The 13182-nt window shown below is 46.0% G+C and overlaps 2 protein-coding genes across 5 annotated transcripts in view; one reads left to right on the top strand and one right to left on the bottom strand.

The window, feature by feature from the left end:
• Positions 1–1851, bottom strand: part of RPRD1B (regulation of nuclear pre-mRNA domain containing 1B) — a 149841-nt gene extending 147990 nt beyond the window's left edge. For 3 of the 4 annotated variants that reach the window (XM_029614811.1, XM_029614812.1, XM_029614810.1), the window contains exon 1: positions 1295–1851. In XM_029614811.1, coding sequence (XP_029470671.1) covers positions 1295–1445 — 151 coding nt within the window. In that variant the 5' untranslated portion in view covers positions 1446–1851. The remainder of the gene's footprint in view (positions 1–1294) is intronic. The other variant, XM_029614809.1, reaches the window with a different exon arrangement.
• A 52-nt stretch (positions 1852–1903) lies between these two features.
• TTI1 (TELO2 interacting protein 1) overlaps positions 1904–13182 on the top strand; it is a 57492-nt gene continuing 46213 nt past the window's right edge. The window contains 3 exon segments of the mRNA XM_029613492.1: positions 1904–2054; positions 4124–4683; positions 4685–6431. Of these exon segments, the coding sequence (XP_029469352.1) occupies positions 4156–4683; positions 4685–6431 (2275 nt within the window). The 5' untranslated portion in view covers positions 1904–2054; positions 4124–4155.

Genomic DNA, 13182 nt, shown 5'->3' on the forward strand with positions numbered 1-13182 from the left:
GGAAAGGCTGAAGAGGTTAGAGCTGTTCAGCTTAGAAATGAGACAGCTGAGGGGGGATATGATAGAGGTCTTTAAAATCATGACAGGTCTTGAACGAGTAGATGTGAATCAGTTATTTACACTTTCGGATAACAGAAGGACTAGGGGGCACTCCATGAAGTTAGCAAATAGCACATTTAAGACTAATCGGAGAAAATTATTTTTTCACTCAATGCACAATTAAGCTCTGGAATTTATTACCAGAGGTTGTCTTTAGTGCAGGGGTAGATTTTCAAAGGGATACGTGCGTAAGCCCCGAAAACCTACCCCTGCACATGCCGAGCTTATTTTGCATAGGCTCAGCGGCGCACACAAGCCCTGGGACGTGCGTATGTCACAGGGCTTTCGAAAATGGGCGGATCAGGGGCGGTTTCAAGTCCTCTGGCACGGCAGCCGGCGTAACTCCATCAAATAAGGGGGGGGATCCAAAAAAAGTTCCCTCCAAGGCCACTCCGATTTCAGAGCGGCCTTGGAGGGAACAGGGAAAGCCACTGGAGCTCCCCATGGGCTCGGCGCGCGCAAGGTGCACAAGTGTGCACCCCCTTGCGTGCACCAACCCTGGCAATTTCTTATGTTATGTTCTAAAGTAGCTACTATATACTTTAGTTCATATTGATTCTTTTTCTAGGTCAACTCAACAGTAAATACAAATTCTAATTCTACTAGTAATACCCTTTATATCATTCATTATATATTGCTTCTTTTCTTAATCGCTTAGAATTTAAGATTTGTGGTATACATTTTTTATAAATAAATCCTACCATCTAATCACTCCTCTCCTCCCCCACCCCAACTCCCTTAGACGGGCAAATACTGAGGAATTGAGCAGGCAGGATTACCAACTTTGGAGGACTCTAGTTATTATTGACTTTGCCACACTCCTGGGAACTGTAACCCCCAGCATTAAAAATCACCAAAAGGGCCAGAAACGGTTTTCCTTTAAATCCTTCTCAGCAAACTTCAAGAAGATTCCCTCCTATAAAGTACATTATAAGGGGGAGCTCCTCCGGCCCTGTCAGCCGGTGCGGAAGTGCTGAGAGGAACGATTTCAATTACAACCACCACATTTATTACATACTTTATACCGCGCTTTGAACGCCATTGATAGTAACGAGCTTAAAAATATACCAATTATCATAAACAATATCAAAATATCCCCAACCAAATATCCCAAAAACACACACAAAGTCTATGCGAGATGCTCAGGAAAAAATGAAAAATTATCTGACAAGGTAGTTCCTAGTGGAGCTCTCACCTCTGAGCAGCTCCCGATGCCAGACGATGACGATGGGCCCCGCATGCTTCCTGTGGTGGATAAGCCAGAGAGACAGGGTCTGCACACTCTGCTGTGAGTTGCTCAGCTCTGACAGCTTCTTCTCCAGGGCCGACTCCGAGAAAGAAGACATGCCCGAGACTCTCCCGCCAACTCTGGCGGCGTATCACAAGTATCCGAGATCGAAGCCGAAGAAGACAGCGCCCTGCGAGGAGGTCAGGGGATTGGTGGTGTTAGGGTGCCTCCGTCCAGGGTCCCCAGGGATGAAGGGACACGCACAGGCCGTGATGGGGGAGGGGAAGGCGAAAGTCTCCTCAGTAACAACAAACAGCCGCCACAAGATGGCCGCCCTGCCCTTTCACCTCGAGACGGCCGGGGTCAAAGGGGAAAAACAGTTGAAACACGTGCTACTTTCTGAAAGGTAAGAGTACTACCCATTAACGCGAACACATTTACAAATCACAGACTAGTACTAAATTCCCACCGTCCGCCACATTGTGGACACAAGATGTTATCAAATGAACCGCGCTTTTCGGCTCAACCATACTACGGACAAAAAAAAATAATTTAAAAAAAAAAATTCAAGGCCTAGCGCGTGCGTACTAGGCAAAACTGGAACTAGGACGATTATTCTTGCTGTGACCCGGAGCCACGCCCCTAAAATAGTGTCTGGCGCGGCAGAGTGACGTAATTTCCGATTTGTGAACTCGTTCTGTCTTCTCAATCGAAATGCACTTTTAAAGTAAGTAAGAGGATGTGCGAGCTGTTTGCAGAGCGATGCTGTGTTTCTAGGGCTTGTATTAGATAGTGCTAGTCTTTTTATTTTCGTTTCTTAGATGCTGACCACTGACTCCGTTTCTGGAAGGAGACTAGGCGAGCGCAGTGACAGTCCTAGTTTTAGAAGCTCCCTTATAGTGAACGGTGGTATTTGATTTAGCCCTTCTTTGATTTGAGAGCGAGCTCAAACGTTGTATTTGTCCGAAGTAGATCTGTCACTTCTATTTGGAATTAGTTTTACAGCTCCGAAAGGTATCAGAAGGGGACCAGAAAGCCAGTGGCACTTCTAAAACTGGATAGACATATCCGATAACAAAGAGGAAAAGCTGATGATTGGAACAAGAAAGCTTTATTGTAACGAGATACAAGTTGGGGGTTTTTGCATCGAGATGTATTTTGACAATCATATGGCACCATTAACAATTATGTATGAGTATGAGTCCCAGCTATATAGAGCTTACAATTAAAATAGAACTTAAGATTTGCAATACTGGGACAGAAGAAAGGACCACTGCTCTTTCCAACAATGGCCAATCCAGATCACAAGTACCTAGCAGGATCCCAAAGGGTTGATGTATTCTATGTTGTTTATCCCAAGGTTAACCAGTGGATTTCTGCAACTCCAACTTATTAATGGTTTATGGACATTTTCTCCAGGAACTTGTTCAAACCTTTTTTTTTTAAAACACAGCTGCACTAACAGCTTTCACCACATCTTCTAGCACCACATCCTCCCCTATTTAATTTCCCTGCTTTTCGCCCAAGTTATACAGACCCAATTCTCTATACTTGCTTCACCCATTTTATGTTTATCCAGGTTATTTCTACCCTGTTCATTGTTTTAATCCAGGTTACTTCTACCCTGTTCATTGTAAAACAAGGCTTTGTCTCTGTTATTTTTTGCTGGTTGTAATGTAAACCGAAGTGATAATGAATCTTGTTAATTGAACCTCAGTATATAAAAAGTTATAAATAAATAATAAATAGCAATGAATTCCAGAGCTTAATTATGCATTGAGTAAAAAAATATTTTTCTTATTAGTTTTAAAATACAGTTTAGTCTGTTCATTGTGTACTTTTTGAAAGAGTAAACTGATTCATGTTTACTTGTTCTACTCCACTTATTTTATAGACCTCTATAATATCTCCCCTCAGCCAATTTTTCTCCAAGCTGAAGAGCCCTAACCTCTTTAGCCTTTCTTCATAAGGGAATCATTCTATCCCCTTTATCATTTTAGTCTCCTTTCTCTGTACCTTTTCTGAGGTGTCTAAGAGTTAATACATATTAAACAGAATTATTATGTATTTCCTACTAAATCAGTATGTCAAGACAGAATAACAACACAATATAGGCTTCTGGTCTAGACACTTAAGTTGGTTACCACACTATAGCTTTAACAATCATTCAAATCACAAATATCCTCAGTGCCATAATACAGCTCATTAGAGATCTCCCGACTCTGCTTCTTGTTAAACATATTGTATCTTATTTGTAATTCTTGGTGTTGGAGCAGTTGGAATGCAGTTAGTATAGCTGTGTTTAAAAAAGGATTGGATAAGTTCTTGGAAGAGAAGTCCATTACCTGCTATTAATTAAGTTGACTTAGAAAATAGCCACTGCTATTACTAGCAACAGACCATGGAATAGACTTAGTTTTTGGGCACTTGCCAGGTTCTTATGGCCTGGATTGGCCACTGTTGGAAACAGGATGCTGGGCTTGATGCTTGGTCTGACCCAGGATGCTTGGTCTGACCCAGTAAGGCATGTTCTTATGTTCTTATATATATATACCCAACCAGGTTTCAGATATCATCGTATCTCAAATATCAGGGAGAGAGGGTGGCCTGTTGCTTAGAGTAACAGACTGGGAATCAGTAGACCGGGATTCACATGCTGCTTCTCCCACTAATACACACTATGATATTGGGCATGTCACTTTTTGCAAGAATTGTTAATAACATTGTTATAATGTTACAATGCATTTCAGTGCTTTAGGTGAAAAGAGCTGTTTACTTTTTTTTTTCTTACTTTAGGGTACGGTATTTAAGGAGAAGAATGTCACACCATGGCAGTATTTGATACTCCCCAGGAGGCATTTGGCATTTTGCGTCCAGTCTGTGTGCAACTAACAAAGGTGCAGACTGTGGACAATGTAAAGCTGTTGCAGTCAAAGTTACAGTGTGTGAGTGATTCTGCACTTCAAGAACTCCAGGAATACACTCTCTTCCCTCTGCGGTTCACACTTAAGACTCCAGGTCCCAAAAAAGAAAGCCTTGTACAGAGTGTGGTGGAATGTATCACCTGCCTCCTGTCTATGACTTGTGTGAGGAAGTCAGAGCTACTCCAGGAACTTTTCTCAGAGCTTTGCATCTGCCTGTCTTCTCCTTCCAATTATCAACAACCAGCCCCAGTATCAGAAGAACTCAAACTGAGTGTCATTCAAGGTCTAAATGCATTGATGCACTCAGCATATGGAGACATCATCCTCACATTATATCATTCATCCATGCTTCCCCACCTAGGTTTTGCTGTTTCTTTGCTTTTGGCTATGGCTGAAAAAGAAAAATCAAAACAAATTAAGATCACAGCTTTAAAAGTGTTTGCAGATTCTAATTTGTCCAGAGCATCACAGACCTCTGACTGATGAAGAGACAAAGCAGTTGGGTAGTTTGTTTGCTACATTTCTTCCTGGGATCTCAGTGACACTGTGCCGGATGATCACAGGTGACATCAAACAAGGACATGTAGTCACAACATGTTCCATTCAAATCTGGTACAAAATTGTGGGCTTGTGTATGGCTGATGAACAGTTAGCTGGCATCCCTAAGGAAAAAGGGAAGCCTATCCATGAACAGAGCAGAATAGCAGAGCTAATTGTCCACAGAGATTCCAGTTGGGTGAAAAGCACAGGAGATAAATTGTATATCCTTCTCCAGAAGATAGTTGAATGCATTTCAGTTAATCCCCACTGGAAGGTGAGGTTGGAGTTGGTTGAACTAGCCCATTACCTTCTGGTGAGATGCAACAAGTCACTGGTAGAGTCTGTTGGTTGCCTTTTAAAGGCTTTGGTTGGATTTGTGAATGATGAAAGACCTGAAGTTCAAAGCCACTGTAACAAAGTCCTCCGGGATATTGCAGAGCAGAGGACAGTAACTGATAATAAAGCTCTTGCTGATGTTTTATCAGAAAATCTCCATATTTTAACAACAGCTCTTCCTCGACTGATGAGTTCACTGGATGACCAAGGCAAGCATTTAACACTGACATTATTACTTGGCTATTTAAAGTTATTGGGGACCAAAATCAACATTGTCCTCAGTTCCACAGGTCATCTTCACCGCCTCTCCAAAGCACTTGTGCAAATCCTAGAAATGGATGTAAATGATGTGAAAGTTGTTGAAGAGAGGTATTGGAACCCTGACAGCCTGACTGAGCATACTAGCTCTTGGCAGAGGGACCATGGTCAGAGAAAATATTTCAGATTTTTCAACAAAGATAGGATTTTTGTGTTGCTTCAGCAAGTTTGTCGTGTTCTGGGATATTTTGGGAACATGTACTTGCTAGTGGACCATTTCATGGAACTGTATAGGGAATCTGTTGTGTACCGTAAACAGGCTGCCTGGATCCTGAATGAACTGATTGCAGGAGCTGCGGGATTGAAGGTGGAAGTCTTCCAACCACGAGATACTTTGGTGAACTTAGAGGACCTGAAAGGAATGGTAGTGTCCATAATGGAAGAATATGTGGACCCAGCAAACTGGCACCTAGTCACTAGCATTGAAAGCGATGAGATAAATGAGTCAATACTAAGGCCTTCCAGCCTTTGTGCTATCACAGCTGAGGGACATAGCAATTGCATTTCATCTTTTTATAATCCCAGCCCAACCCTCCGGTCCATGAACAGCAACATCTGGCAGATCTGTATCCAACTGGAAGGAATTGGTTTGTTTGCATTTGCTTTGGGAACAGAGTTTCGTTCCCTGCTTATATCAGCACTCTACCCCATTCTGGAGAAGGCTGGGGACAAAACTCTACTTATTAGCCAAACTGCAATAGGCACTATGGTTGATGTTTGTCATGCTTGTCACTATGACTCTCCCCAACACCTTATTAATCAAAACTCAGACTACTTAGTCAATGATATCTCCCTTAACTTGCGCCATCTAGCACATCACCCTCACACACCGAATGTTCTTGAAGTGATGCTGAAGAGCTCTGATTCCAGCTTACTTCCTCTGGTGGATGATGTACTCCAGGATGTTCTTTCCACACTGGACCAGTGTTATGATGAGAGAGCTGCCCTGTTTCTCAGTGTCTTGCACTCCTTGATGAAGGCTTTAGGTACTGTAACAGTCATGAAAGGAACACATTTTCTCAGTAACCAGAAGTTATTTTAGGTTTTTGCTGAGCATGAAAGAGCAAAAGAAGAATGTGTACATTTAGGAAGTTTATTTTTCAGTAAAATTGCATTTTATGTACCTGTTATGACAATACCAACATAGATTAGTCCAGTCTGTAGCTTTATAATGCTTTATGCCATATTTCCTCTACATACTGGATAATATTAATCTAACTCTTTAAAGTTTAATATTGCTATACCCTTCTTAAATTTAAATCTCTATATATAATTGGGTTTTTTTTCTTTGAGAATTATAGTATCTAACACATGGGCTGAAGAAGGAACACCTCAATGCACTTTATGGGTTCAACATTTTTTTTAATCACCAGCAAATACAAAGGTAACCACAGTGTATTGTTTTGACATTATGCCAATCATGCCCCAACATTCAAATAATTCAAACAAACTAGGAGATCACAAGAGAAACACTCATGCAATAATGCAAACAGTACTTAGTTTAGCTAGTTATAGGATATTTCCCAGAAAGAAAAAGGAAATGTATTTAATAATCAACTTCTATCATCGTTGGGCAAAGCAATCATAATCGGCTTCCAAATCTGGCAAAAAGTAGCATAGACATTATAAGTTTTCATAATAGTGGTTCATTATTCCATATATCAAGTCTGCAATTTGGACCTTCCAACTCATGAAGTCAGGAGGTCTTTTTGGTTAATCAAGCACATGCTAATATATCTTTTAGCTATTAAAAAGACCTTGGCTAGAAATAACATATGACATTTACTGACAAAATATGTTCTTCCAACTGACTTAGCCATCACAACTCAGTGGAAAATGATATTTCTTACCACTTATGACCCCCCAAAATCATAGACTATATTTCTCCAAAAAGACCGGAGTTTTGGACATGTCCATAAACAATGAAATAGAGTACCTTTAGCAGTACATCCGAATGTATATTTCTAACCTTACTAGCCCTTTGTGGTAAGAAAATGGTTCTGTGGCACACACAAAATTGTAGTTCTCTTAATTTCAACATTGTCAGAAATTTTGAATATAGATGTTACACTTACAAAGGGCATTTTCCTTCAAGTCAAATCTAAAATCTTGCTTCGGCTACCGTCAGCATAATTCTGATATTTCAGGTTAAGAAGAAGCTTATGCAGGGTGGCCCATGGAAAAGTAGCCTGACTGCAACAGGCTCTTCACTATTGATACCTAACCTAACAGTGCAGGCTCAAAGGAGGAATTGCCTAAAAAAGGCAAATATGGAAAAACAGAATATGATAGATTTAATTGTTTTAAAAAATTTCCTCTTCATCTTGAGTGGGTTATGCACACCGACCAGCAGATGGAGACAGAGATCATAGGCTCGCTGATGTCATTCCTGATATATATCTGTACTGACACAAGCCTGCCAGTATTGTATGTCTTCAGCAGATGGTTGAACAGGTATCCGGTGCTGTGGACTGTGGCCTGGCAGCTGAATAAGAAAAGGTTGGAGAGGCTCCTGAGGTGAAAGACTAACTCTTCCTCTTTCAGCTGAGCAGGATCCTTGGGTTTCTGTTCCTGAGGAGAAAGCCTTAGGCTCCCTCCCACAGTGGAGTGAGCTAGGATCAGGGGACTTCCAGGGTGGGGGCTTTCTAGTTGGGTATTCCTCTTCTCCTTCTCCCCCCCTCCCCCCATTGCCTTGCTGTCTTCTTTCTTTATTTCTATAAGATCCAGCTGACTCCCTTTAAGAAGTTGGGCTGTTTTCTGTGCAACTGGCAATAAACTATTTAAAAAAATAAATAAAAGGAACTTTCTGTGCTTCATGGCTGGAGCTTACCACAGCAGCAGGGAAGCATGTTTGGAGATTTGCCGGCTTCATTAGTACTCAGCCTAGGCAACTTGCTAAATTTTTTAAATCTCTTTGCATTCAAGACAGGTTAATCCACCATCAGTGGATTCTGCACCTCTACCAGCAGATGGAGACGGAGCAAATCTGACATCACGGTGTGTGTGTATGTATATATATATATATATATATATACACACCCCTGCCAGTATTCTCCATCTTCAGCAGATAGTGGATATGCATCTCCCTACTGGGAATTGCTTTAAAAAAGTAGAAGGAGAAAAGAAGGAAATTAATTTTCCCCGCTTTCCTGTGGTGTTACCGTATGATCCCTCCCTCAGTCAAGTTTTCCTGAGGTGATATCTGCAGATCCCTCCTTCAGTAGAGTGCCTCGGTCTGGTAGCTGGCTTTCTGGTGTGGGCTTAGCTGTAGAGAGAGAAACAGCTGAGAGGCTAATGAGTGCAGGAAGTTGAACTGAAGGCCTTTGCCCTCTCCCCTTGCAGCTGGAGACAGATTCTATATTTGGCCAGAACGGACTGAGCTCAGGTAAAGAGTAAAATTTAAATTAAAATTAAAAAAAAAGGGGGGGGGTGGGGGGAGAGAAATTTATGGATTCCATTCCCCTTCTGGTCTCCGAGCCTCGGTATGCTGATCCAATGTCCATTCCCACCTCTGGGGGAGTTTGGAGAGTTGAGGCAGCTTGGCAGGTTGAGCAACCTTTTGGCTAGGCCCCGCTGTCAGGTTTTGTTCAGATGCCGTGTGAAAGGCCATGGTGGCGGCGTCCGTGTGCTTTTCTACGCATAAGTCTGCCACAAATTAGTGTCTGATGGTATTTGCACGCCCAGGTGGGCGCCTACCTGGACTGTATTGGGTGCCTAAATTTTGGGCATCCATAGTGTGCGTTTATTGGACAGAGCTTGTTTTTAGGCGCCCTGTCCAGGCTCGCTTTTGTGGATGTGCAGTTGGGCGCACAATTGTCAGACGCCTTTGGGAGCGTGCTGCTAGTGGGCGTTCATCCATAAAACTGGTAGCAAAGAAGGCTAAGTGCCTTACCCTTTGTGCTGCTTGCCATTTTCAGGCATCTCAGCCTGGCATCCTCTCTAACTTGTGTCAGCGCTGCTTGGAGACTCAGGGAAAGTTGTCTCTGGCTGATTTTGCTAGCTCGGGCTGCAGTCCTTTCTTCAGGCACAGTCAGTGGAGTTGGCCAGACCTAAGAGTTCAGGATCACAGATTGTGCTCTGTTGCACGCCTATTGCTGCGGGTAAGCATCTGAGTACGTCTAGACCTGCTGCAGGTCAGGCTGATAGGGACCCAGATTGCATGGATGATGAAAGTCATCCTTACTCCCGGGAGGATGGGGAAATTCCTCGGGTTTGAGCCGAATGGAACAATGTTGCGTTTCTTTCATAGAGATGAGTTACGGGCTCTGATCTCCCAGACACTGAAGATGCTGGAGATGCCGGGTGCTGATTCCATGTCTGAGCCAAAGAAGAATCCCATTTCAGTTTCTTTGTATAAAGCGTAATTCCCTGTACGTACCCGGATCAGTCCAGACACCTGGGTTGTGACTCCGCACCAGCAGATGGAGACAGAGCAAAACTTGACGGGCTCCCTACATATAGTAAGGTGCCACCCACAGCCCCTCAGTCTTACTCTGTCTCCAGCAGATGGGGCAGGTCCACCCACAGTCTCTGGGATCCCTGGGGTTTTAGTCAGTTAGGGTTTACAAAAAAAAAAAAAAAGAGAAAGAAGTCTTCTATAATAATAAGGGGCAATCCTTTAGATAAAAAAAAAAAAAAAGTTGTTTTTATTTTGAAAGAAGAGCTTCCGTCGGTGGTGCCTCCCAGGGGGGTTGGCAGATCCTGAGGGGATTATCCCCCCCTGGTCGAGGCCGCTGCTGAGGGTCGAGGGCCCGGCCGTGCCTGGCAGCAGCGTCGGGGGTGACACCGGGGAGCCCGGTTCACTCACCCCCGGTGGAGCGGAAGCATCAGCACCTGGACAGCGGCTAAGTATAAAAAAAAATAATAATAATTTATAACTTTTGTTTAGCTGCGCCGTCTCTCCCTCTCTTCGGTCGGCAGTGCGTTCGCGTGGGGGGGGGAGGCTTTTTCGGCGTTTTAGGCGCGGCGATTTTGGTTTTTTGTTGGGCCCAGGATGCCGGTCGGCTCGGCCTGCCGCGCGATGGCGTTTGTTCTGGGTGCCTCACCGGGGGTGAAGGATCATCGGGGGGAGGTCGGGGCGGCCGTTCCCGCTCGTCCCGTTCGTCGCCGCGCGCCGGGACTGCCGAGGTCGAAGGCCCTGATCCGTTCCCGCTGAGCGCGGGAACGGCGGCCATTTTAGATTCCGTTCGAGCGGCCACGAGGAGGGCTCTTGAACATGGCGGCCAGCCCCCTCCGCTCTCCCCTCAGCCTCGAGCCGCGGGGGGGGGGGGGAACCCCGGGGGGCCCTACAATCGGGTCAGCTGTGCTCGGGGGAGGGATCCTCAGATTCGGAGGATTCCTTCTCCGAGGATTTTACACTTCTTTTAAAAGAATTAGCGAAGTACAAGAAGTCGAAGCACAAGTCCGGGAGAGCCCCCGGCGGCGAAGAGGGACGCTCACAACCCCAGAAACGGGCTGGCCGGCCCAGGGGGTCGTCGGGTCCGCCACAGGAAAAGAGACCGGCGCGGGGCGTCCCTCGGAAATCGGCTACGGAGTCTACTTCTTCGGATGAGGAACAGTCGGTCTCAGGGACCACGGGAGGGCCTGAGGGGCCCGATGACCCGAGCCCGGTCCAGTCGGGCGCAGGAAAAGGCACGCTGACGGGGGATGGGGATGACCCCAAGGTCGTGCGCCTCTTCAAAAGAGAGGAGCTCTCCCCACTTATTCCAGCGATCCTGGATGAACTTGGAGTTGAAGCTCCACCGGTAGAGGTCCGTCAGAGCGCCAATATGGACCCGGTACTCCTCGGTCTCGCGGGACCGGCGGTGGCGTTCCCTTTTCATTTTTCGGCCTCCGACATACTCTTCCGGGAATGGGATACCCCGGAATTAGGCCTTAAGGTGAGTAAGGCCATGGACAAGTTGTACCCTCTCCCTGAGGACGTCCTAGAATTGCTGCGCCTCCCCCGCGTGGACGCAGCGGTGTCGGCGGTAACCAAGAGGTCTACCATCCCCGTCACAGGCGCCACGGCGCTTAGAGACATCCAAGATCGGAAGCTGGAGGTTCAGCTCAAAAAGGTTTTCGAGGTCTCCGCCCTGGGCATCAGAGCGGCTATCTGCAGTAACTTTGCACTGCGGGCGGGCCTTCGCTGGGCCCAGAACTTACAGGCGAATGCTGGTCTCTCGGAAGGGGAAGCCTCACAGGCGGATCACTTAGAAGCCGTGATAGCCTATAGTGCAGATGCTATGCACGATTTGCTGAGAACGTCGGCCAGGGCTATGGTGTCAGCGGTCTCGGCTCGCCGTCTGCTCTGGCTTCGTAACTGGGCCGCGGATGGTATGTCGAAGGCGCATCTGGGCTCTTTGCCTTTCAAGGGAAAGTTACTGTTTGGTAAGCAGCTGGACGATCTCATGCAGTTCCTCAGCAAAAACAAGACATTTAAGCTGCCTGAGGACAGGCCTCGGTCGCGGTCTAACTTCTCGGCCAGGAACCGTTTTCGGTCTAACCGGCGCCAGCGACCGCTAAGATCGACGGGGTCGGGTCCGTCCTACCGCGCGAGTTCTGCCAGATCCTCCTCCTGGTCTCAGTCCTTTCGAGGGAAGAAGTTCAACCGGCCCGGTGGATCCTCGGCGGGATCGGGGTCCAAGTCGACCCAATGAAACGAGACTGGTTCATTCCCCGCGACGGCCTCCGGAAGCCGTACCAAACGTGGGGGCGAGGCTCGTGCAGTTCTACGGGGAATGGACCAAGATCACCTCAGACCAGTGGGTCCTCGGAGTAATAAGACACGGTTACGCGTTAGATTTTGCACGCCTACCGTGGGACAAGTTTCTCGTCTCCCCCTGCAAGGCTATCGCCAAACGCGCGGCCGTAAGGGCGACCCTTCAGCGCCTGGAAGCTCTGGGCGCCATTGTTCCCGAGCCAGCAAGGCAAAGAGGCGTGGGAAGGTATTCCATTTACTTTGCCGGGTGCTGATTCCATGTCTGAGCCAAAGAAGAATCCCATTTCAGTTTCTTTGTATAAAGCGTAATTTTTCTTTTCCATTTGGATGCTATTCAAGAATTGATTGATCTTGAATGGGGTGCCCTGAAAGCTAATTTTAAAGGGGTACGAGTCTTGGAAGCACTGTACCCCCCTGGATCCAGAGGTGACAGAGCAGTTGTGCTTTCTGAAAGTGGATGCGCTGGTGTGTGCCTATACCAAGTGGACAACTATCCATGTAGAAGAGGGAGCGGCATTGAAGGATGCGCAGGATAGGAGAATTGAGACTATCCTTAAGCAGGCTTTTGAGGCGGTGGCAATGAATTTGCAGATAGCCTCTTGCTGTTCCATGGTGGCTCACTCTTGCTTGCTTCTCTCTCTGAGGAAGTCAATGAGTCTGGTTTGAATTCCAGGGCAGTGATGGAACCAGCAGCCACCTTTTTGACAGTTGCAGGCTGTGACCTGCTCCGCACTTCTTCCAGAGGGGTGGCTTCAGCGATAGCAGCCAGGTGTCAGTTATGGCTGAGGAATTGGTTGGCCGATACAATTTCAAAGTCAAATCTTACGAAATTGCCTTTTAAAGGATCACTCTTGTTTGGGAGTGAGTGGAAAATATGGCCAATAAGCGGTGTGAATTCCAGGTTCCTCAGTTACCAAAGGAAAAAAAGCAGGTGCCGCGCTCGTTCAGAGTGAGAGATCGTGCTAGAGGTTTCAGACATTTTCGACCCTACAGAAGACTCGACCTTTGGGTGGGTCTCAGTCCTTCGTTCCAGGCAG

This window comes from Rhinatrema bivittatum, chromosome 8 (genome assembly GCF_901001135.1).
Source record: "Rhinatrema bivittatum chromosome 8, aRhiBiv1.1, whole genome shotgun sequence".
NCBI lineage: Eukaryota > Metazoa > Chordata > Amphibia > Gymnophiona > Rhinatrematidae > Rhinatrema > Rhinatrema bivittatum.